The sequence below is a fragment of the Patagioenas fasciata genome, chromosome 17 (assembly GCF_037038585.1).
Source record: "Patagioenas fasciata isolate bPatFas1 chromosome 17, bPatFas1.hap1, whole genome shotgun sequence".
Classification (NCBI taxonomy): domain Eukaryota; kingdom Metazoa; phylum Chordata; class Aves; order Columbiformes; family Columbidae; genus Patagioenas; species Patagioenas fasciata.
This window is the reverse complement of record NC_092536.1, coordinates 15,192,586-15,215,701: the sequence shown is the minus strand read 5'-3', so window position 1 is coordinate 15,215,701 and position 23,116 is coordinate 15,192,586. Positions and strand designations below refer to the sequence as shown.

The 23,116-nt window shown below is 59.5% G+C and overlaps 2 protein-coding genes across 3 annotated transcripts; both read left to right on the top strand.

The window, feature by feature from the left end:
• Window positions 1-12,020: 12,020 nt before the first annotated feature.
• Window positions 12,021-15,716, top strand: LOC136109262 (zinc finger protein 541-like). 2 transcript variants are annotated; one of them, XM_071816093.1, is made up of 5 exons: window positions 12,021-12,822; window positions 13,406-13,979; window positions 14,398-14,519; window positions 14,963-15,303; window positions 15,380-15,716. In XM_071816093.1, exons 4-5 carry the CDS (start codon window positions 15,143-15,145, stop codon window positions 15,612-15,614), a joined length of 396 nt encoding a protein of 131 aa, XP_071672194.1. In that variant the 5' UTR covers window positions 12,021-12,822; window positions 13,406-13,979; window positions 14,398-14,519; window positions 14,963-15,142; the 3' UTR covers window positions 15,615-15,716. The 2 variants fall into 2 exon arrangements, with proteins under 2 accessions (XP_071672194.1, XP_071672195.1); XM_071816094.1 differs by lacking the exon at window positions 15,380-15,716 and having other exon boundaries at window positions 14,963-15,371.
• A 1,879-nt stretch (window positions 15,717-17,595) lies between these two features.
• Window positions 17,596-20,436, top strand: LOC139829276 (uncharacterized). The gene is made up of 2 exons (XM_071816017.1): window positions 17,596-19,902; window positions 19,997-20,436. The coding sequence occupies exon 1, from the start codon at window positions 17,691-17,693 to the stop codon at window positions 18,603-18,605; it is 915 nt and encodes a 304-aa protein (XP_071672118.1). The 5' UTR covers window positions 17,596-17,690; the 3' UTR covers window positions 18,606-19,902; window positions 19,997-20,436.
• The last annotated feature ends 2,680 nt before the right edge of the window (window positions 20,437-23,116 follow it).

The window sequence follows — 23,116 nt, the reverse complement described above, 5'->3', positions numbered from 1 at the left end:
TGATGAGTCCCCACAGTGCCACTATGGGCCCTGGAGACAAGGGGGGTCCCCAGGATGTCACGATGGGGCCTGGGGACAACGAGGGGTCCTGGGACGTCACAATGAGCCCTGGGGAAAAAGGGTGGTCCCCATGATGTCACAATGGGCACTGGAGACAGTGGGGGGTCCTGGGATGTCACAATGGGCCCTGGGGACAAAGTAAGGTCCTCGGCTGTCACAATGAGCCCTGAGGACAAGGGGGGTCCCCAGAATTTCACAATGAGCACTGGGGACAAAGCGGGGTCCTGGGATGTCAAAATGGGCCCTGGGGACAAAGGGGGTCCCTTAATTGTGACAATGGGCCCTGGGGACAAGGGGGGTCCCCACGGTGTCACAATGGGCCCTGGGGACAAAGTGGGGTCCTGGAATGTCACAATGGGCCCAGAGGACAAAGGGGGTCCCCATGGTGCCACAGTGGGCCCTGGGGACAAAGGGGGTCCTGAGACGTCACAATGGGCCCTGGGGAAAAAGAGGGCTCCCCAGGATATCACAATGGGCCCTGGGGACAAAGAGGGGTCCACAGGATGTGCACAATGGGCCCTGGGGACAAAGGGGGCTCCCCAGGATATCACAATGGGCTCTGGTGACATAGGGGTCCCCAAGATGTCACAACGGGTCCTGGGGACAAGGCGGGTCCCAAGGATGTCACAATGGGCACTGGAGACAAAGGGGGGGTCCCCACGGTGCCACGATGGGCCCTGGGGACAAGGGGGTCCCCAGGATGTAACAATGGGCCCTTGGGACAATGGGGGCTCCTGCGATGTCACAATGGGCCCTGGGGACAAAGGGAGGCCCCAGGATGTCACAATGGACCCTGGGGACAAAAGGGGTCCCCGGGATGTCACAATGGGCCCAGGGGACAACGAAGCATCCTGGGACGCCACAATGGGCCCGGGGAAAAAGGGGGGTCTCCAGGTTGTTCACAATGGGCCCTGGGGACAATGGGGGTCCTGGGATGTCACAATGAACCCTAGGGACAAAGGGGGTGCCCAGGATGTCACAATGGGCCCTGGGGATAAAGGGTACTCCCCAGGATGTCACAATAGGCCCTGGGGACAAAGGGGGTCCCCAGGATGTCACAACAGGCCCTGGGTACAAGGGGGGTCCCACCCTGTCACAATGAGCACTGGGGACAAAGGGGGTCCCCAGGATGTCACAATGGGCACTGGAGACAAAGGGGGGGTCTCCACGGTGCCACAATGGGCCCTGGGGACAAGAGGGTCCCCACAGTTTCACAATGGGCCCTGGGGACAAGGGGGATCCCCGCCCTGTCACAATGGGCCCTGGGGCCAAAGGGATCCCCAGGATGCCACAATGGGCCCTGGGGACTGCGGGGGGTACTAGGATGTCACAATGGGTCTTGGGGACAAAGGGGGTACCCAGGATGTCACAATGGGCCCTGGGGACAATGGGGGGTCCCTTGAAGGTCACAATGGGCCCATGGGACAAAGAGGGTGCCCACGGTGTCACAGTGGGCCCTGGCGACAAAGGGGGATCCCCAGGATGTCACAATGGGCCCTGGGGACAAGGGGGGGTTCCCATGGAGTCACAATGGGTCCTGGGGACAACGAGGCGTCCTGGGACGTCACAATGGGACTTGGGGACAAAGGGGGTCTTCCACAGTCTCACAATGGGCCCTAGAGACAAGGGGAGATCACCAGGATGACACAATAGGCCCTGGGGACAAAGAGGAGTCCCCCTGAATGTCACAATGGGCCCTGGGGACAAGGGGGGTCCCCATGGTATCACAATAAGCCCTGGGGACAAAGTGGGGTCCTGGGATGTCACAACTGGCCCCAGTGACAAAGGGTGTCCCCATGGTGCCACAATGGGCCCTGGGGACAAAGAGGGTCCCCAGGATGTCACAATGGGCTTTGGGGACAAGGCGGGGTCCCCAGGATGTCACAATGGGGTCTTGGGACAAAGGGGGTCCCCAGGATGTCACAATGGTCCCTGGGGACAACGGGGGGTCCTGGGACATCACAATGGGCCCTGGGGACAAAGGCGGTCCCAGGGTGTCACAATAAGCCATGGGGACAAGGGGGGTCCCCAGGATGTCACAATGGGCACTGGGGACAAAGGGGGGTCCCCACGGTGCCATGATGGGCCCTGGCGACAAGGGGGTCCCCAGGATGTCACAATGGGCCCATGGGACAAAGGGGGTACCCATGGTGTCACAATGGGCCCTGGGGACAACTTGGGGTCCTGGGATGTCACAATGGGCCCCGGTGACAAAGGGGGTCCCCGTGGTGCCACAATGTGCCCCTGGGACAAAGGGGGTCCCCAGAATGTCATAATGGGCACTGGGGACAAGGGGGGTCCCCAGGATGTCACAAGTGGCCCTGGGGATAAAGGGGGTCCCCATGGTGCCACAATGTGCCCCTGGGACAAAGGGGTCCCCAGGATGTCACAATAAGCCCTGGGGACAAGGGGGGTCCCCAGGATGTCAGAATGGGCCCTGGGGACAACGCGGGGTCCTGGGATGTCACAATGGGCCACGGGGACAAAGGCGATCCCCATGGTGTCACAATGGGCCCTGGGGACAAGGGGGTCCCCAGGATGTCACAATAGGCTCATGGGATAAAGGGGGTACCCACGGTGTCACTATAGGCCCTGGGGACAACGGGGGGTCCCCACAGTGCCACGATGGGTCGTGTGGACAAGGGGGTCCCCAGGATGTTCACAACGGGCCCTGAGGACAAAGGGGGTCCCCACGGTGTCACAATGGTCCCTGGGGACAACTTGGGGTCCTGGGATGTCACAATGGGCCCTGGGGACAAAGGCGGTCCCCAGGATGTCACAATAAGCCCTGGGGACAAGGGGGGTCCCCAGGATGTCACAATGGGCACTGGGGACAAAGGGGGTACCCACGGTGTCACTATAGGCCCTGGGGACAACGGGGGGTCCCCACGGTGCCACGATGGGCCCTGGGGACAAGGGGGTCCCCAGGATGTTCACAATGGGCCCTGGAGACAATGGGGTGTCCCCAGGATGTCACAATGGGCCCTGGGGACAAAGAGGGTCCCCAGGATGTCACAATCGGCCCTGGGCACAAAGGGGGGTGCACATGGTGTCAAAATGGGCCCTGGGGACAAAGGGCGTCCCCAGGATGTCACAGTGGGCCCTGGGGACAAAGTGGTCCCCATGGTATCAGAATGGGCCCTGGGGACAAAGAGGAGTGCCCTGAATGTCACAATGGGCCCTGAGGACAAAGGGGGGTCCCCAGGATGTCAAAATGGTCCCTGGGGACAAAGGGCGTCCCCAGGATGTCACAGTGGGCCCTGGGGACAAAGTGGTCCCCATGGTATCAGAATGGGCCCTGGGGACAAAGAGGAGTGCCCTGAATGTCACAATGGGCCCTGAGGACAAAGGGGGGTCCCCAGGATGTCGCAATGGGCCTTGGGGACAATGGGGGGTCCTAGGATGTCACAATGGGCCCGAGTGACAAATGGGGTCTCCATGGTGTCACAATGGGCCCTGAAGACAAAGGGGGTCCCCTGAATGTCACAATGGGCCCTGAGGACAATGGGGGTTCCTGGAACGTCACAATGGGCCCTGGGGAGAAAGGGAGGTCCCCAGGATGTCACAATGGGCCCTGGAGACAATTGGGGGTTTTGGGATGTCACGATGGGCTCTGACGACAAGGGGAGGTGCCCATGGTGTCACAATGGGTCCTCAGTGACAAGGGGGGTCCCTATAGTGTCACAATGGGCTCTGCAGACAATGGGGGGTCCTGGGATGTCACAATGGGCACCAGTGACAAAGGGGGTCCTCATGGTGCCACAATGGGCCCTGGGGAGTAAGTGGGGTCCTGGGATGTCACAATGGGTCCTGGGGACAAAGGGTGATCCTTTGATGTCACAAGGGGCCCTGGAGGCAAGGGGGTCCCCAGGATGTTACAATGGGCCCTGGGCACAAAGGGGGGTCCCCATAGTGTCACAATTGGTCCCCAGTGACAAGGGGGTCCCCACGGTGCCACGATGGGCCCTGGGGACAAGAGGGGGTCCCCATGGTGTCACAATGGACCCTGGGGTCAAAGGGGGTTCCCAGGACATCACAATGGGCTCTGGGGACAATGGGGATCCTGGGACATCACAATGAGCCCTGGGGACAAGGGGGGGGTCCTGGGACGTCACAATGGGTCCTGGGGACAAAGCGGTTCCCCAGGATGTCACAATGGGCCCCGGGGACAAAGCAGGGTCCTGGGACGTCACAATGGGCCCTGGAGACAAAGGGATTCCCCAGGATGTCACAATGGGCCCCGGGGACAAAAGGGGGACCCCAGGGTGTCACAATGGGCTCATGGGATAAAGGGGGTACCCACGGTGTCACTATATGCCCTGGGGACAACGGGGGGTCCCCACGGTGCCACGATGGGCCCTGGGGACAAGGGGGTCCCCAGGATGTTCACAATGGGCCCTGGAGACAATGGGGTGTCCCCAGGATGTCACAATGGGCCCTGGGGACAAAGAGGGTCCCCAGGATGTCACAATCGGCCCTGGGCACAAAGGGGGGTGCACATGGTGTCAAAATGGGCCCTGGGGACAAAGGGCGTCCCCAGGATGTCACAGTGGGCCCTGGGGACAAAGTGGTCCCCATGGTATCAGAATGGGCCCTGGGGACAAAGAGGGGTGCCCTGAATGTCACAATGGGCCCTGAGGACAAAGGGGGGTCCCCAGGATGTCGCAATGGGCCTTGGGGACAATGGGGGGTCCTAGGATGTCACAATGGGCCCGAGTGACAAATGGGGTCTCCATGGTGTCACAATGGGCCCTGAAGACAAAGGGGGTCCCCTGAATGTCACAATGGGCCCTGAGGACAATGGGGGTTCCTGGAACGTCACAATGGGCCCTGGGGAGAAAGGGAGGTCCCCAGGATGTCACAATGGGCCCTGGAGACAGTTGGGGGTTTTGGGATGTCACGATGGGCTCTGACGACAAGGGGAGGTGCCCATGGTGTCACAATGGGTCCTCAGTGACAAGGGGGGTCCCTATCGTGTCACAATGGGCTCTGCAGACAATGGGGGGTCCTGGGATGTCACAATGGGCACCAGTGACAAAGGGGGTCCTCATGGTGCCACAATGGGCCCTGGGGAGTAAGTGGGGTCCTGGGATGTCACAATGGGTCCTGGGGACAAAGGGTGATCCTTTGATGTCACAAGGGGCCCTGGAGGCAAGGGGGTCCCCAGGATGTTACAATGGGCCCTGGGCACAAAGGGGGGTCCCCATAGTGTCACAATGGGTCCCCAGTGACAAGGGGGTCCCCACGGTGCCACGATGGGCCCTGGGGACAAGAGGGGGTCCCCATGGTGTCACAATGGACCCTGGGGTCAAAGGGGGTTCCCAGGACATCACAATGGGCTCTGGGGACAATGGGGATCCTGGGACATCACAATGAGCCCTGGGGACAAGGGGGGGGTCCTGGGACGTCACAATGGGTCCTGGGGACAAAGTGGTTCCCCAGGATGTCACAATGGGCCCCGGGGACAAAGCAGGGTCCTGGGACGTCACAATGGGCCCTGGAGACAAAGGGATTCCCCAGGATGTCACAATGGGCCCCGGGGACAAAAGGGGGACCCCAGGATGTCACAATGGGCTCATGGGATAAAGGGGGTACCCACGGTGTCACTATAGGCCCTGGGGACAACGGGGGGTCCCCACGGTGCCACGATGGGTCGTGTGGACAAGGGGGTCCCCAGGATGTTCACAACGGGCCCTGAGGACAAAGGGGGTCCCCACGGTGTCACAATGGTCCCTGGGGACAACTTGTGGTCCTGGGATGTCACAATGGGCCCTGGGGACAAAGGCGGTCCCCAGGATGTCACAATAAGCCCTGGGGACAAGGGGGGTCCCCAGGATGTCACAATGGGCACTGGGGACAAAGGGGGTACCCACGGTGTCACTATAGGCCCTGGGGACAACGGGGGGTCCCCACGGTGCCACGATGGGCCCTGGGGACAAGGGGGTCCCCAGGATGTTCACAATGGGCCCTGGAGACAATGGGGTGTCCCCAGGATGTCACAATGGGCCCTGGGGACAAAGAGGGTCCCCAGGATGTCACAATCGGCCCTGGGCACAAAGGGGGGTGCACATGGTGTCAAAATGGGCCCTGGGGACAAAGGGCGTCCCCAGGATGTCACAGTGGGCCCTGGGGACAAAGTGGTCCCCATGGTATCAGAATGGGCCCTGGGGACAAAGAGGGGTGCCCTGAATGTCACAATGGGCCCTGAGGACAAAGGGGGGTCCCCAGGATGTCGCAATGGGCCTTGGGGACAATGGGGGGTCCTAGGATGTCACAATGGGCCCGAGTGACAAATGGGGTCTCCATGGTGTCACAATGGGCCCTGAAGACAAAGGGGGTCCCCTGAATGTCACAATGGGCCCTGAGGACAATGGGGGTTCCTGGAACGTCACAATGGGCCCTGGGGAGAAAGGGAGGTCCCCAGGATGTCACAATGGGCCCTGGAGACAATTGGGGGTTTTGGGATGTCACGATGGGCTCTGACGACAAGGGGAGGTGCCCATGGTGTCACAATGGGTCCTCAGTGACAAGGGGGGTCCCTATAGTGTCACAATGGGCTCTGCAGACAATGGGGGGTCCTGGGATGTCACAATGGGCACCAGTGACAAAGGGGGTCCTCATGGTGCCACAATGGGCCCTGGGGAGTAAGTGGGGTCCTGGGATGTCACAATGGGTCCTGGGGACAAAGGGTGATCCTTTGATGTCACAAGGGGCCCTGGAGGCAAGGGGGTCCCCAGGATGTTACAATGGGCCCTGGGCACAAAGGGGGGTCCCCATAGTGTCACAATGGGTCCCCAGTGACAAGGGGGTCCCCACGGTGCCACGATGGGCCCTGGGGACAAGAGGGGGTCCCCATGGTGTCACAATGGACCCTGGGGTCAAAGGGGGTTCCCAGGACATCACAATGGGCTCTGGGGACAATGGGGATCCTGGGACATCACAATGAGCCCTGGGGACAAGGGGGGGGTCCTGGGACGTCACAATGGGTCCTGGGGACAAAGCGGTTCCCCAGGATGTCACAATGGGCCCCGGGGACAAAGCAGGGTCCTGGGACGTCACAATGGGCCCTGGAGACAAAGGGATTCCCCAGGATGTCACAATGGGCCCCGGGGACAAAAGGGGGACCCCAGGATGTCACAATGGGCCCAGGGGACAATGGGGGGTCCTGGGACGTTATAATGGGCCCTCGGGAAAAAGGGGGTCCACATGGTGCCACAATGGGCCCTGGGGACCACGGGGGTCCCAGGATGCCACAATGGACACTGGGGACAAGGGGGTCCCCAGGATGTCACAATGGGCCCTGGGGACAACGGTGGCTCCTGGGATGTCACAATGGGCCCTGGGGACACAGGTGGTCCCCAGGATGTCACAATGGGCCCTGGGGACAAAGTGGGGTCCTAAGATGTCACAATGGGCACTGGGGACAAAGGGGGTCCCCATGGTGCCACAATGGGCCACGGGGACAATGGGGTCTCCCCAGGATGTCACAATGGGCCTTGGGGACAAAGGGGTGTCCCCTGAATGTGCATAATGGGCCCTGGGGACAAAGGGTGGTCGCCGGGATGTCTCAGTGGGCCCTGGGGACAATGGGGTGTCCTGGGATGTCACAATGGGCCCCAGTGACAAATGGGGTCTCCACGGTGTCACAATGGGCCCTGGGGATAAAGGGGGGTCTCCAGGATGTTACAATGGGCCCAAGTGATGAGTCCCCACAGTGCCACTATGGGCCCTGGAGACAAGGGGGGTCCCCAGGATGTCACGATGGGGCCTGGGGACAACGAGGGGTCCTGGGACGTCACAATGAGCCCTGGGGAAAAAGGGTGGTCCCCATGATGTCACAATGGGCACTGGAGACAGTGGGGGGTCCTGGGATGTCACAATGGGCCCTGGGGACAAAGTAAGGTCCTCGGCTGTCACAATGAGCCCTGAGGACAAGGGGGGGTCCCCAGAATTTCACAATGAGCACTGGGGACAAAGCGGGGTCCTGGGATGTCAAAATGGGCCCTGGGGACAAAGGGGGTCCCTTAATTGTCACAATGGGCCCTGGGGACAAGGGGGGTCCCCATGGTGTCACAATGGGCCCTGGGGACAAAGTGGGGTCCTGGAATGTCACAATGGGCCCAGAGGACAAAGGGGGTCCCCATGGTGCCACAGTGGGCCCTGGGGACAAAGGGGGTCCTGAGACGTCACAATGGGCCCTGGGGAAAAGGCGGGGTCCCCACGGTGTCACAATGGGCCCTGGGGACATTGGGGGGTCCTGGGATGTCACAATGGGCCCCAGTGACAAAGGGGGTCCCCATGGTGCGACAACGAGCTCTGGGGATAAAGGGCGTCTCCAGGATGTCACAATGGGCCCTGGGGACAAAGGAAGTCCCCAGAATGCCACAATGGGTCCTGGAAAGAAGTGGGGTCCCCACGGTGTCACAATGGGCCTTGGGGACAAAGGGGGGTCCTCAGGATGTCACAATGGGCCCCGGGGACAAAGGGGTCCCCAGGATGTCACAATGGGTACTGGGGACAAAGGCGGGGTCCCCATGGTGTCACAATGGACCCAAGTGACAGGACGAGTCCCCACGGTACCACTATGGGCCCTGGAGACCAGGGGGTTCCCCGGATTTCACAATGGGCCCTGGGGACAAGGGGGGTCCCCAGGATGTCACAATGGGCACTGGGGACAACGAGGGGTCCTGGGACGTCACAATGAGCCCTGGGGAGAAAGGGGGGTCCCCACCCTGTCAGAAGGGACCCTGGGGACAAGGTGGGGTCCTGGGATGTCACAATGGGCCCTGGGGACAAAGGGGGTGTCCATGGTGCCACAATGGGCCCTGGGGACTGGGGGGGGGTCCCCTCGGTGCCACGATGGGCCCTGGGGACAAAGGGGGTCCCCAGAATGTCACAATGGGCCCTGGGGACATTTGGGGTCCCCAGAATGTCACAATGGGCCCTGGGGACAATGGGGGATCCTGAGACGTCACAATGGGCCCTGGGGACAAAGTGGGTCCCCATGGTGTCACAACACCCTGGGGACAATGCAGGGTCCCCAGGATGTCACAATGGCCCCTGGGGACATTAGGGGTCCCCACGGTTTCACGATCTTAACCCTTGACACCCCCCAACTACTGGGTCCTTAGGGTTACTCCCGGGTCCCTCCTGAACTGAATCCCCGCCCGAACTCCTGGGTCTGATAGAGGGCACGAACATTTTAAGGGTTAACAAAACATAATTGGGTGCCCACTAACGAGCCAACACTTTAGGGCTGAGCCACACGAGCCCTTAGTTCAGAGCTTTAGGTGAACTCATGGTAAGGAAGCCAGAACCCAGCAGTGCCAGGATCAGGAGTTTTACGGCACCAGCTGTGAACGCGAGGGGACGAGAGAACCGAGATTTACAGCAAAAAGGGGGCGCCAGGCTGGGTTCAACCGACCTGGAGCTTGGGTCCCAGTCCATTCAACACAAGGAGCCAAACCTGAGGAAGCTGAAGGAGCCTTCATCCAAAGACCCCTCCTCCAGAGCACCAGGTGGCGCCGCGCAGGCGAACAGGGGGCGTCCAGGCGGAGACTATGGCAGTGATGAGCGGGAAAGGTTCTGGATGTGTGCGGGCGCTCTGGGGTCGTTGGGACACGAGCACCTCGCTGTATTTAAACGCAGCTCCTGCTGCTCGGAGCGGCGCACGAGGGGTGGAACCATCGCTCCCCTTGCGCCCGACGGCGAAACGAACGCAGCTGCTCTGGAACCCTGCGGGGTGTGAAGGTTCATGGCTCCGGAGGCTGTAAAGTTGTTTCTGCGCCTCCGTTCCCCTCATGCCCCCCCATTCCCTTCACACCGACCCTCAATCCACCCCCCACCCGACCCCCCAGCTCCCCCCAAACCCCGACCCCCAGCTCCCCCCCACCGACCCCCAAATGCCCCCCCGACCCCCAATTCCTCCCCAGACTGACCCCCAATGCCCCCTCACACCGACCCCCAAGGCCGCCCCCGCACACCAACCCCCCAGTTCCCCCCTCAAACACCGACCCCCAATCCCCCCCCGGACCCTAATTCCCCCTCGCACTGACCCCCAACGCCCCCCACACCAACCCCTAATGCCCCTCACATCGACCCCCAAATCCTCCCCACACTGACCCCTCAAATCCTCCCCAGACCAACCCCCAACTTCCCCCCCACACCGACCCCCAATTCCCCCTCACACCGACCCCCAATGTCCCCCCCCCCCACCAGACCCCAATTCCCCCCCACACCGACCCCCAATTCCCCCCCACACTGATCCCCAATGCCCCCCCACACACCGACCCCCAATTCCTCCCCAGACTGACCCCCAATGCCCCCTCACACCGACCCCCAAGGCCCCCCCTGCACTGACCCCCCCACACCGACGCCCCAATTCCCCCCTCAAACACCGACCCCCAGTGCCCCCCCACTGGACCCTAATTCCCCCTCGCACCGACCCCCAATGCCCCCCCACACACTGACCCCCAGTTCCTGCCCCCCACACCAACCCCTAATGCCCCTCACATCGACCCCCAAATCCTCCCCACACTGACCCCTCAAATCCTCCCCAGACCAACCCCCAACTTCCCCCACACCGACCCCCAATTCCCCCTCACACCGACCCCCCAAGCCCCCCCCACCGATCCTCAATTCCTCCCCACACCGACCCCCAATGTCCCGCTCACACCGACCCTCAGTTCCTCCCCCACACCGCCCCCCAATTCCCCCCTCACACCGACCCCAAATCCCCACCACCACACTGCCCCCCAAATCCCCCCCTCACACCGACCCCCAATGCCCCTCACGCCGACCCCAATTCCTCCCCCCACACCGACCCCCAATGCCCCTCACGCCGACCCCCAGTTCCCCTCACAACCTCCACCAAAACGGCGGCGCCTCCCTCTCCTCCCTCCCGCCTTTTCCCGCCACACACTCCCGGACGTGACGCCGGCGAGGGGGCGTGGCCGGCGGCGAGGGGGCGTGGCCGCGGCGCCGGCGGGCGGGAAGCGCCGGGGCGGGAAACACCGGGTGAGGAGATCGCGTCCCCTCGGGTCCCTCGTGTCCCTTCATGTCCCATCGTGTCCCCTCGTGTCCCTCGGGTCCCCTCATCGTCCCCTCGTGTCCCTCGGGGCCCCTCGTGTCCCCTCATCTCCTCAGCACCCCCGCTGGAGCCCGCCCGTCCCTCCCCTCCAGGAGAGACCCCGGGGCTGGGGCGGATCCGCCATCAATCCCCCCACAGACTTTTTCTCTCTTTCATCCCCCTTTTCCCTCTTTTCCCTCTTTCCCCCTTTATCCCTCTTTCCCCCCTTTTTCCCTTCCCCCCCTTTTTCCCTCTTTTCCCTCTTTCCGCCGTTTTTCCCTCTTTTCCCTCTTTCCCCCCTTTTCCCTCTTCCCCCTTTTCCCCCCCTTTTTCCCTCTTTTCCCTCTTTCCCCCTTTATCCCTGTTTCCCCCCTTTTTCTCCCTTTCCCCCCTTTTTCCCTCTTCCCCCTCTTTTCCCCCTTTTTCTCCCTTTTTCCTTCTTCCCCCCCTTTTCCGCCTTTTCCCTCTTTCCCCCTTTATCCCTCTTTTCCCTCTTTCCGCCCTTTTCCCTCTTCCCCCCTTTTTCCCTCTTTTCCCTCTTTCCCCTTTATCCCTCTTTGCCCCCTTTTTCCCTCTTTTTCCTCTTCACCCCCTCTTCCCCCTCTTCCCCCTTTTTCCCTTTTCCCCCCTTTTCCCCCTTTTTCCTCTTTCCCCCCTTTTCTCCCCTTTTCCCTCTTCCCTCTTTTCCCTTCTTTCCCCCCTTTCCCTCTTCCCCCCTCTTTCCATCTTATCCCTCTTTTCCCCCTTTATCCCTGTTTCTTCCCTTTTCCCCCCCTTTCCCTCTTTCCTCGCTTTTTCCCTATTTTTCCCTCTTTCCCCCCCTTTTCCCTCTTTTCCCTCTTTCCTCGCTTTTTCCCTCTTTCCCCCCTTTTTCCCCCTTTTCCCTCTTTCCTTGCTTTTTCCCCCTTTTCCCTCTTTCCCCCCTTTTCCCCCCTTTTCCCTTTTTCCCCCTTTTCCCTCTTTCCCCCCTTTTTCCCCCTTTCCCCCCTTTTCCCTCTTCCCCCGTTTCCCTCTCCCGTTTTCCCGTCCCTCCTCCCATTCCCGTGCAGCCCAACCCCTTCCCCCCTTTTCCCCAGAGCAGTTTTCATACAGATCCCCCCTTTCCCCCCAGCCCCGAACCCCCGGGGGTTTCTCAGCATCAGCAGCCACTTCACTCCCCCCAATTTAACTCTTTGTGTCCCTTTTCCAGGCTCTTTGGGAGCCCGGGTGTCCTGGGGCCGCTCTGGTTTTTGCTCCGGGGTGTTTGGAGCCCGGTGACCATGGACCTGTTTCCCTTGGGCGACGAGCTGCGTGGCTTTGCCCAGAGCCCCGGGCTGCTCTGCGGGGAAGCGCTGGAGCCCGACCTGGAGCCCAGTCTGAGCCTGGAGCCCGACCTGGAGCCCAACCTGAGCCTGGAGCCTGACCTGAGCCTGGAGCCCAACCTGAGCCTGGAGCCTGACCTGAGCCTGGAGCCCAACCTGGAGCCCAACCTGAACCTGGAGCCCATCCTGAGCCTTGAGCCTGACCTGGAGCCCAACCTGAGCCTGGAACCCAACCTAGAGCCCAACCTGAGCCTGGAGCCCAATCTGAGCCTTGAGCCCAACCTGGAGCCCAACCTGAGCCTGGTTACTAATGATCAGTATTTACCAATGATGGTCATAATTTATTAATAGTGATCAGTATTTATTAATAACAACCAGTATTTATTAATGATGGTTAGTATTTATTAATGACAATTAGTATTTATTAATAACCACCAGTATTTATTAATAACGGCCAGTATTTATTAATGGCGGTCAGTATTTCTTAATGACAATCAGTATTGATTAATGATGGTATTTATTAAGGATGATTATTATTTATTAATGATGATCAGTATTTGTTAATGGTGATCGGCATTTATTAATAATGGTTAGTACTTATTAATGACGATCAGTATTTATTAATGACCGTCACTATTAATGATGATCAGTATTGATTAATGATGGCGAGTATTTATTAATGATGATCAGTATTTATTAATAACAGTCAGTATTTATTAATGACAATCAGTATCGATTAATGATTGTGAGTATTAATTAATGATGATCAGTATTTATTAATGATGGTCAGTATTTATTAATCCTTGCTATTTAACCCTTTTGGGTTGAAACCTTTGAGACCGAACGCCAATTGATTCCACCGGGCAAGCTCCACCTGCCTGGAGCTTCAGTGCCGACTACGCCATCTGTTCTAAAAGCGCCGCGGCTTTATCATGTTGATTTTTTTACCTATTTATCCTGATTTTTGTCACTTTAGCCACTTGGCGGCTGCTCCGGTTGAGGATGGCGGCGTCTCCATGTGCCGGAACCACGGGTGGTATTTATTAACGCCGAGAGGGGGCAGGTAACGGGCACCCATGGGTGCTGCTCATTGAGCGGGGATCTGAGCGAAGGCGGCGAGGGGGTTGGCGGTGCCGTCGAAGCCCTTTGCGGGGGTCGTTACCAAATTGTGCGTAACTGGATGATTTGTGAACGTCGCTGCCGATTGAGTGGAGATGACGGGGTGAGAAAACGAGAAATAGGGAATCGCTGCGGTGTAAAGATTCGCGTTGCGCGCTCCCGCCCGGTTTGGGTCGTGTTTAGCGTAGCGGGTTTTATTATCCTCGTTATATAATGGAGAAATAATTGGGAAGAGCAGTTTGCAAAGCGCTTTGATATCCTCCAGCGCCACCGACGCTCCCGGTTCCGTTTGTGCTCAGGTGCGCGACGCGGGCGATGCAAACACCGCGAAACCATCGTTGGGAGATGGAAACGGCGCCTCCGAACCCCCGACGCTGTCCGAAAACACCCCCCTGGTGATCCCGGTGTTGGTTCCAGTGACAAGGAACGAGGTGGGTGAGGAGTACTTGGATGGTTGTGCGATGATTCGGCAACCGGCGGTGCCGGAGTTGCTCGCCGGAGCACCCGTGTGTGTGTCCCTGGCTGAACCAAGGGTGCTACGTGCCCCAGAACCCCCCAAATTACACCCAAATAACGCTATGGGGACGCGCTCGGCGGCCGCTACCCCAGGGACGGGCTCTGGGAGGCTCCAGGCTCCCGCTGGGTTATTGATCCGAAATACGGAACCCGGCGATCGCCTCGAGTTGGGTGGAAGGGAGGAAGCATCAGCAGGACCGGAGGGTCCCCAGACCCCTCATTTTGGGGTTCGCCGCTTGCTTTTGAGCCAAAAAAGGAGGAAAAGCAGATAAACGCCCGTGTGATTTTGTGCGTTTTCCACCTTTAACCCTTTTCTCGTTCGATGTTGCCCAGGTCACCGAAAATGAGTCTCTGGATGGGAAGATCTCGCAGCAAAAAGGCGACGGAGGCCGAAACCCCTCGTGATCCCGACACCGGGATTGAAGCGCTTTCGGCCGCCCCGCGGGGTTAATTCGGTGCGATGCGGATGTCCCCACGTAGCGCTTTGGGGGGAACACCCCGCTTTATGGTTGTGGTTTACGGGGGGTTTATCTCAACCCGGGCCGAGCGATCCCGGTGTAAAACCGCCCGGTGAACCCGGTTTGGGTTCGGCGTCCCCTCGCTGGTTTGTGGTGGCAAACGCAGAGCTTGTGCTCCCCAAAAACCCCCAAAATGGGTGATTTTGTGGAATATGGGATGGAAACAACCCCCCCAGGGTTTCGCTGTGATATCGGGTGTAAAAACCACCCGAGTGCTGCGATCGACTGCAAAACCCCATTGGGATGATCCATCAGCGACCGATTTCACCAAAACGATGGGAATTGGGACAATTTGTGGTTGTGACGCCAAGGAACGGTCTCGGCACGATGACTTTGATCCTGAGCGTTGCTTTTCCCCTCTATTTCTCAATATCCCGCAGGCAGAATGGACGGCGACTTGGGATTGTGCCTGGTGAAGGACGCCCCCAAAATCAGCGTCCGGCCGTGAGTCCCCAAACCACCAAAAACGGGCGCAAAACGGGTGCGTCGCGCTTTTCCTGCCCCTCGTTTGGCCCACCAGGACCCATTGACGTCCATTCCGAACGGAACACGAGGCGCTGATGTCACCGGCGGCGCTGATGTCGCGGCGGAACCCCGGCAACGCTTTGTTGTTCCGAGCCCTCGCAGGGCGTCTCTCCCACTCTGCCGCGTCTCGGAGCGAATCCCTGTGGTTTTCGGCCGAACCGCGCGGTTTCGGTGCCGATCGGAGCACGATGATGCCGTGAGCGCTCAGAACGCCCCCGTCCCCCCCGCCGCGCCGCCGCGGTCCCCGTCACCGCCTCCCGTCCCCTCTCCAGGCAGATCAACGTGGGGAGCGGCTTCCAGGCGGAGCTGCCGGCCCTGCGCGACCCAGCGCAGGCGCAGCAGGACGAGGAGCGCGCGGAGCTGGTCTGGAAGCCCTGGGGGGACATGGACACCGACCCGCAGGCGCCCGACCCAGGTATCGCACGCATTGGGTGCCTGGCCCACCCCACCTGGGCCCCGGGGGGGTCGTCGCTGCTCTTGGGGCTCCCAACGCTGCCTTTTGGGTAGAAATAGTGACGTTTCTCCGTGTGTTTCTTGCTCTCCGCTCCACCTGGTTGGCTCGTTTTCCGCTGTCCCGTATCGCGCCTTTTGTCCCCAAAACCCAACTTTTCCTTGTTGTAGCGCGTCTTTTCTTGACATAAACCCAACTTTTCCTTCTCGTATCGTACCCATTGTTGTATCGCACCTTTTCTTGACGAAACCTGACGTTTCCATTGTCCTATCGCATCTTTTCTCAACAAAACCCAACTTTTCCTTGTCTTCTCACATCTTTTCTTGACAGAACCCAACGTTTCTGTTGTCCTATTGCATCTTTTCTTGACATACACCCAACTTTTCCTTGTCCTATTGCGTCTTATCTTGACCAACTCCAACTTTTCCTTGACCTATCGTGTCTTTTCTTGATAAAAGCCAACTTTTCCTTGTCCTATTGTCTTTTCTTGACATAAACCCAACGTTTCCATTGTCCTATCACGTCTTTTCTCAACAAAACCCAACTTTTCCTTGTCCTATTGCACCTTTTCTTGACAAACCCAACTTTTCCTTGTCCTATCGTGTCTTTTCTTGACATAAACCCAACTTTTGCTTGTCCTATCGTGTCTTTTCTTGACAAAACCCAACGTTTCCATTGTCCTATCACGTCTTTTCTCAACAAAACCCAACTTTTCCTTGTCCTATTGCACCTTTTCTTGACAAACCCCAACATTTCCTTTATCATATCGCATCTTTTCTTGACCAACTCCAACTTTTCCTTGAATCGTACCCATTGTCGTATCACGCTTTTCCTTGAAAAACCCCAGCTTTTCCTTGTTGGATCCCATATTTCCACCCCCAAACCCCAACACCCCCATGTCACATCCCCCTTTCCCCAAACCCCAACACCCCCATGTCACATCCCCCTTTCCCCAAACCCCAACACCCCCATGTCACATCCCCCTTTCCCCCAACACCCCCATGTCACATCCCCCTTTCCCCCAACACCCCCATGTCACATCCCCCTTTCCCCAAACCCCAACACCCCCATGTCACATCCCCCTTTCCCCCAACACCCCCATGTCACATCCCCCTTTCCCCAAACCCCAACACCCCCATGTCACATCCCCCTTTCCCCAAACCCCAACACCCCCACGTCACATCCCCCTTTCCCCCCCAAACCCCAACATCCCCACCTCATATCACCCCATTTCCCCCCTGAACCCCAACATCCCCATGTCCCATCACCCCGTTTCCCCCACCCCGTGTCGGTTGCAGTGTTGACCCTGCTGTCCATGGCAAGCTCCAGCACCATCCCCGGGAGCTCCAGCACCATCCCCGGGAGCTCCAGCGCCATCCCCAGGAGCTCCAACGCCATCCTCGGGAGCTCCAGTGCCGTCCCTGGGAGCTCCAGTGCCATCCTCGGGAGCTCCAGTGCCGTCCCTGGGAGCTCCAGTGCCATCCTCGGGAGCTCCAGTGCCATCCCTGGAAACTCCAGCGCCATCCCCAGGAGCTCCAACGCCATCCCCGGGAGCTCCAGTGCCATCCCTGGGAGCTCCAGTGCCATCCCCAGGAGTTCCAGTGCCATCCCTGGGAGCTCCAGTGCCATCCCCAGGAGCTCCAGTGCCATCCCTGGGAGCTCCAGTGCCATCCTCGGGAGCTCCAGTGCCATCCCTGGAAACTCCAGCGCCATCCCCAGGAGCTCCAGTGCCATCCCCGGGAGCTCCAGTGCCATCCCTGGGAGCTCCAGTGCCATCCCTGGAAACTCGAGCGCCATCCCCGGGAGCTCCAGTGCCATCCCTGGGAGCTCCAGTGCCATCCCTGGGAGCTCCAGTGCCATCCTCGGGAGCTCCAGTGCTGTTCCCGGGAGTTCCAGTGCCGTCCCCGGGAGCTCCAGTGCCATCCCTGGGAGCTCCAGTGCTGTTCCTGGGGGCTCCATTGCTGTCTCCGGGAGCTCCAGTGCCATCCCCGGGAGCTCCAGTGCCATCCCCGGGAGCTCCAGTGCCATCCTTGGGAGCTCCAGTGCTGTCCCCGGGAGCTCCAGTGCCGTCCCCGGAAGCTCCAGTGCCATCCTCGGGAGTGTGTGTGAAGATTGAGGAGAAAGCAGCTGAAATGGAGATGCCGGAGCCAGAGCCGCAGGCCGGGACTGAGCCACCACCAAAGTGCCTGAATATTGAGGAGAAACCAGCTAAAATGGAGATTGTGGTGCCAGCGCCAGAGCCACCGGCCGGGACCGAGCCGCCCCCAAAATGCGTTAAAATTGAGGAGAAAGCAGCTGAAATGGTGATTGTGGCACTGGAGCTGCAGGTGGGGACCAAGCCGCCCCCAAAATGCTTTGAAATCAAGGAGAAACCAGGTGAAATGGCGATGCCGGAGTCGAAGCTGCAAGCTGGGATGGAGCCGCCCCCAAAGCGCCTGAAAATTGAGGAGGAACCAGCCGAAACGGTGATTGCGGCACCGGAGCTGCAGGACGGGACCGAGCCACCACCAAAATACCTGAAAATTGAGGAGGAACCAGCCGAAACGGTGATTGCGGCACCAGAGCCATGGGCCGGGACCGAGCCGCCCCTGAAGCACTTGGAAATTGAGAAACCAACCGAAATGGCGATTGTGACGCCGGAACCGCCGGCTGAGACCGAGCCACCACCAAAATGCATGAAAATAGAGGAGAAACCAACCAAAATGGCGATGCTGGAGCCGCAGGCCGGGACCAAGCCACCCCTGAAGCGCTTAAGAATTGAAGGGGAACCAGCCGAAATGGTGATCCCGGAGCCGCAGGCCGGGACCGAGCCGCCCCTGAAGCGCTTTAAAATTGAGGAGAAACCAGCTGAAATGGTGATTGCAGCGCTGGTGCTGGAGCCGCAGGCCGGGACCAAGCAGCCCCCAAAACGCTGGAGAATTGAGGACAAACCATCCGAAATGGCGATGCCGGAGCCGCAAGCCAGGACCGAGCCGCCCCCGAAGCGCCTTAAAATCGAGGAACCAGCCGAAATGGGGATCGCGGCGCCGGAGCAGCGCCCGGGGTAGGTTTGCGCCCTCAGGAAACCCCCGCGCCGAAACCACCGTCGGCTTTCCCACCGGACGGCGCATCCAGAGGGGGATTTTTGGGGAGAAAAGGGGTGAATCTGCGCGTGTGTTTGAAGAAGCGACCGCGGGGGGTTTGGTTTCTCGGCATCGGGTTTGATGGGAAGAGCTGGCGCCCGATCGTCATCTCCGGCACCAGGGGGCGCACGGAACGGGGCCGGAATTGGGCTGAAATCCTGTGAGATTGGGAAAAAACGCCGCTGTGAGATCAACGGGCAGCGGCTGCTCGCGGTGGGAAGAACCGGAAAGGGAAATGGTGGCAAAATGGTGCCGTAAAGCGCCCCGATCTGAGCCGAGAAACAGGGGTTTTGGTGTTTTTCTCTCTATTTAACGCGCTTTCTGCTTTGCTTAATAAACTGGGTTCTGGAATGAGTTGAAGTTCGTTAATGCAGCGATTTGTGACAACGGGGGGGTTGAGTTGTTTGATTAATGAAATGTTAATTAAGGGTCTTGTCACACCAGGAGGGATGGAAGGGGGATTTATTTTGGGAGGTCTTGAGATTTATTGCTGTCACGATACCGGGGCCGTCGGTGCCACCCATCGCGATACCGGGGCCGTCGGTGCCACCCATCGCGCTACCAGGACCATCGTTGCTGCCCATCACGATACTGGGGCCGTCGTCACTGCTGTTGTGACGATACCAGCGCTGTTGTTGCCACCTGTCGCGATACCAGGACCATCAGTGCTCCCTATTGCGATACCGGGGCCGTCGGTGCCGCCCTTCGCGATACCGGGGTCGTTGTTGCTGCCCATTGCGATACCAGGGCTGTTGGTGCCACCCATCGCGATACCGGTGCTGTCGGTGCTGCCGTCGCAATACCGGGACCGTCAGTGCTGCCCATCACGATACTGGAGCTGTTGGTTCTGCCCATCACGATACCAGGGCCCCTGTCACTGCCCATCACAATATCAGGGCCGTCGGTGCTGCCGTCGCAATACCAGCTCCATCACTGCTGCCCGTCGCGATACCGGGGCTGTCGGTGCTGCTGTCGCGATACCGGGGCTGTCGGTGCCATCCGTCGTGATACCGGGGCCGTCGGTGCTGCTGTCGCGATACCGGGGCTGTTGGTGCTGCTGTCGCGATACCGGGGCTGTCGGTGCTGCTGTCGCGATACCGGGGCTGTTGTCGCTGCCCAACGGTGAGAGGAAAGCTGCGCTTGGAAGGGATTTCCTGTCCAGAGTCCTCATCGTCTTGGCCATGCACAGCACAGTGAGATGTTCCCCATCGGAACAGAAACGGTAACTGGGGTCTGTGGAGAGCGCAGGGGGTAAAAGGGGTCTGGGAGGAAACTGCCTGAGGAAAAGTGAGACATCCCTTTTCCCTCTGTTTTAGAAACCCCAGCCAACTCGAGAGCATCTTGGGAGGGGTCGAGCTGCACTTACCCACAGAGGACACAGCAGCTGGAGGAAGCCAGGAGAGATCGGCGTGGAGAGGACGAGCGCAAGGAGGCTGCAAAAGGGAGAGGAAAGAAATCAGTGCCGCGGCCACTGCTGTTGCTGGGATGGGAGACGTGAGGGCCTGGGGAGCTGCGGTGGGGCAGCCGGGGCTGGCAGAGCAGCCCCACGCACCCCTCAGTAGGATGGGAATGAAGAATATGAGGAGCAAAAGTAAGAAAACTCATGGGCTAAGATAAAAAAAACCAAGTGAGATAAGTAATTGAAAGAGGAAGAGAGAATAAAACGCAAGGCGTGATGCAAAGACTCGTGGGCTCCCACAAGCACAGGGAGATCCCGCAGACCCCGAGCGATGGCTGCCCTGCAACCCCCTTCCCTCCCTTCTTACTGATGAGCACCATGTTAGGGCGCTGTTGGTGCCACCCATCGCGATACCGGGGCTGTCGGTGCCACCCATCGCGATACCGGGGCTGTCGGTGCCACCCATCGCGATACTGGGGCTGTCGGTGCCACCCATCGCGATACTGGGGCTGTCGGTGCCACCCATCGCGATACCGGGGCTGTCGGTGCCACCCATCGCGATACCGGGGCCGTCGGTGCCACCCATCGCGATACCGGGGCTGTCGGTGCCACCCATCGCGATACCGGGGCCGTTGGTGCCACCCATCGCGATACCGGGGCCGTTGGTGCCACCCATCGCAATACCAGGGCTGTCGGTGCCACCCATCGCGATACCGGGGCGATACCGGCCCCTCCTGGGGCAGCAGGGGTCCAGTACCAGCACGGTTTGGGGGTGGACCCGCTGGAAAGCAGCTCTGCGAGAAGGACTTGGGAGTTCTGGGTGACATCAGGTTGGCCACAAGTCACCAATGTGTCCTTGTGGTCACGAGGCCGAGGGTACCTGGGGATATTTATTAAGAAGAGTGTGAGCAGCAGGTGAGAGAGGTGAATCCTCCCCCTCTGCTCCACCCTGGGGAAGCTGCATCTGCAGTTCTGGGTCCAGTTCTGGGCTCCCCAGTTGAAGAAGGACAAGGAGTTACTGGAGGGAGTCCAGTGGAGGGACACAGAGATGCTGAGGGGTCTGGAGCATCATTCTGATCAGGAGAGACTGAGAGAGATGGGGCTGTTGAGCTGGAGAAGAGAAGCTGAGAGGGATGTGATCAATGGGATCAATATCTCAGGTGGGTGTCAGGATGGAGCAGACTCTGTTCAGTGGTGCCCAGCGCCGGGGTGAGGGGCAACGGGCACAGACTGAAACAGAGGAGGCTCCATCTGAACGTAAGGAGAAACTTGCTTGCTGGGAGGTGCCAGAGCCCGGCCCAGGCTGCCCAGAGCGGGTGTGGAGTCTCCTTCTGTGAGACATTCAGACCCCTGGGATCCTGTGTGATCTGCTCTGGGACCCCGCGGGAGCAGGGGGGTTGGACTGGGGGATCTCCAGAGGTCCCTTCATCCCAAACCAGAATGGGGTTCTGAGGGAAGGGGAGGGAAGGAAGGGGAGGGAAGGAAGGGGAGGGAAGGAAGGGGAGGGAAGGAAGGGGAGGGAAGGAAGGGGAGGGAAGGAAGGGGAGAGAAGAGAAGCCTCCGGGGAGACCCCATTGTGTCCCACGTTGGGCACATCTCCAGGACCGCCACGGCAACGCGTTTTCAGCCCACTTGGTCCTGTCCTGAGAATTCAGATTTGCGGTTGACAGGACAGAACTAACTCCATCAGCTCAGCCAAGAAATGGATTCATTTCATGAATATACAGAATTCTATATGAATATATAGAATATGTGAATATGAATATATATTAATTACCTATGGAGGAGAGGAGGAGATGGAAAGGGAGAGGGAGATGGAGAGAGGATGATGAAGACAGGAGGGAAGATGGGATCAAAAAACAGAAAGGAGAGAGGAAGAAAGAAGAGGTGACAGCAGGGAAAGAGACTTGAGAGGGGTATAAGGCAGAAAAAGGGGGAAATGACGAAGGAAAGGAAAAGAAGAGGGGAGGAAATGAGAAAAAAGATACCTGTATGGGAGGAGCAGCAGGGGAGGATGAGACGCTCGCCCAGCAGCATCACGAGGCTGTGACCAGCACGGCACCAGGACCCAGGGGCTCCTCAGGGCTCCGTGCCGGCCTGTCCAGGAGAGCAGCGAGCGCCTGCTGGCCGCGTCCTGCCCGCTGGCTCCGTCCTGCCCAGTGTTCCTGAACCACGTTCTCCAGCCGCCTGACACGAGCTGGGCGATCAGCGGGGCGGGAGGTGCTGGTGATGAAGGAGAAGGTGCGGAGCACAGCCGGGAGGGAGCTCGGGGGAAGCCGGATGTGGCATCTCGGGGCTGTCGTCGTGTTTTCGGGATCTTTTCCTTCCCACGTGCCCTCGATCACCTCTTTGCCCCAGGAACCGTCGTCCACCTCGCGCTGGGGGACATCAGTGGCCGTTCTCTCCCTTCCCTCGGGCGCCTTCCTCCCAGCGAGTGACGAAGAGGATCAGCAGCAGCACGGTCCTTGACTCTTGGCCCCATTTCCCACGGGATCCAGCCCTCCCTTTCCGTTTTCCCTCGGCTCCCATCACGGCCGTGACCAACCCAGAGGTGTCGATCGTCTGGTGCCCTGCAGCAAAACGGCCGGGAAGGGACGAGGGACATCAGGCGCATGAAGGTGGTTTCCACAGCTTCCCCTTGCGCCAGAGCTGGGACGGTATCAGTGTCTGGAGTTACTTTTGCTTTCTCGGAGAGAACGCGGATAATGAGACGTCGACATCAACACCTCGTGAATGCATTACCACTATGGGCCCTGGAGACCAGGGGGTTCCCCGGATTTCACAATGGGCCCTGGGGACAATGGAGGGGGGGGTCCCCTCGGTGCCACGATGGGCCCTGGAGACAAGGCGGTCCCCAGGATGTCACAATGGGCCCTGAGGACAAATTGGGGTTCTGGGATGTCACAATGGGCCCTGGGGACAAAGGGGGTGTCCATGGTGCCACAATGGGCCCTGGGGACAAAGAGGGGTCCCCAGAATGTCACAATGGGCCCTGGGGACATTTGGGGTCCCCAGAATGTCACAATGGGCCCTGGGA

Bases quoted from the DNA above. Each gene is read 5' to 3' on its own strand.
- LOC136109262 (XM_071816093.1), top strand. From the start codon at position 15,143: ATGTCACCGGCGGCGCTGATGTCGCGGCGGAACCCCGGCAACGCTTTG. The intron at 15,304-15,379 runs GTGAGCGCTCAG...TCCCCTCTCCAG, and splicing joins GATCGGAGCACGATGATGCC to GCAGATCAACGTGGGGAGCG.
- LOC139829276 (XM_071816017.1), top strand. From the start codon at position 17,691: ATGGAGATGCCGGAGCCAGAGCCGCAGGCCGGGACTGAGCCACCACCA.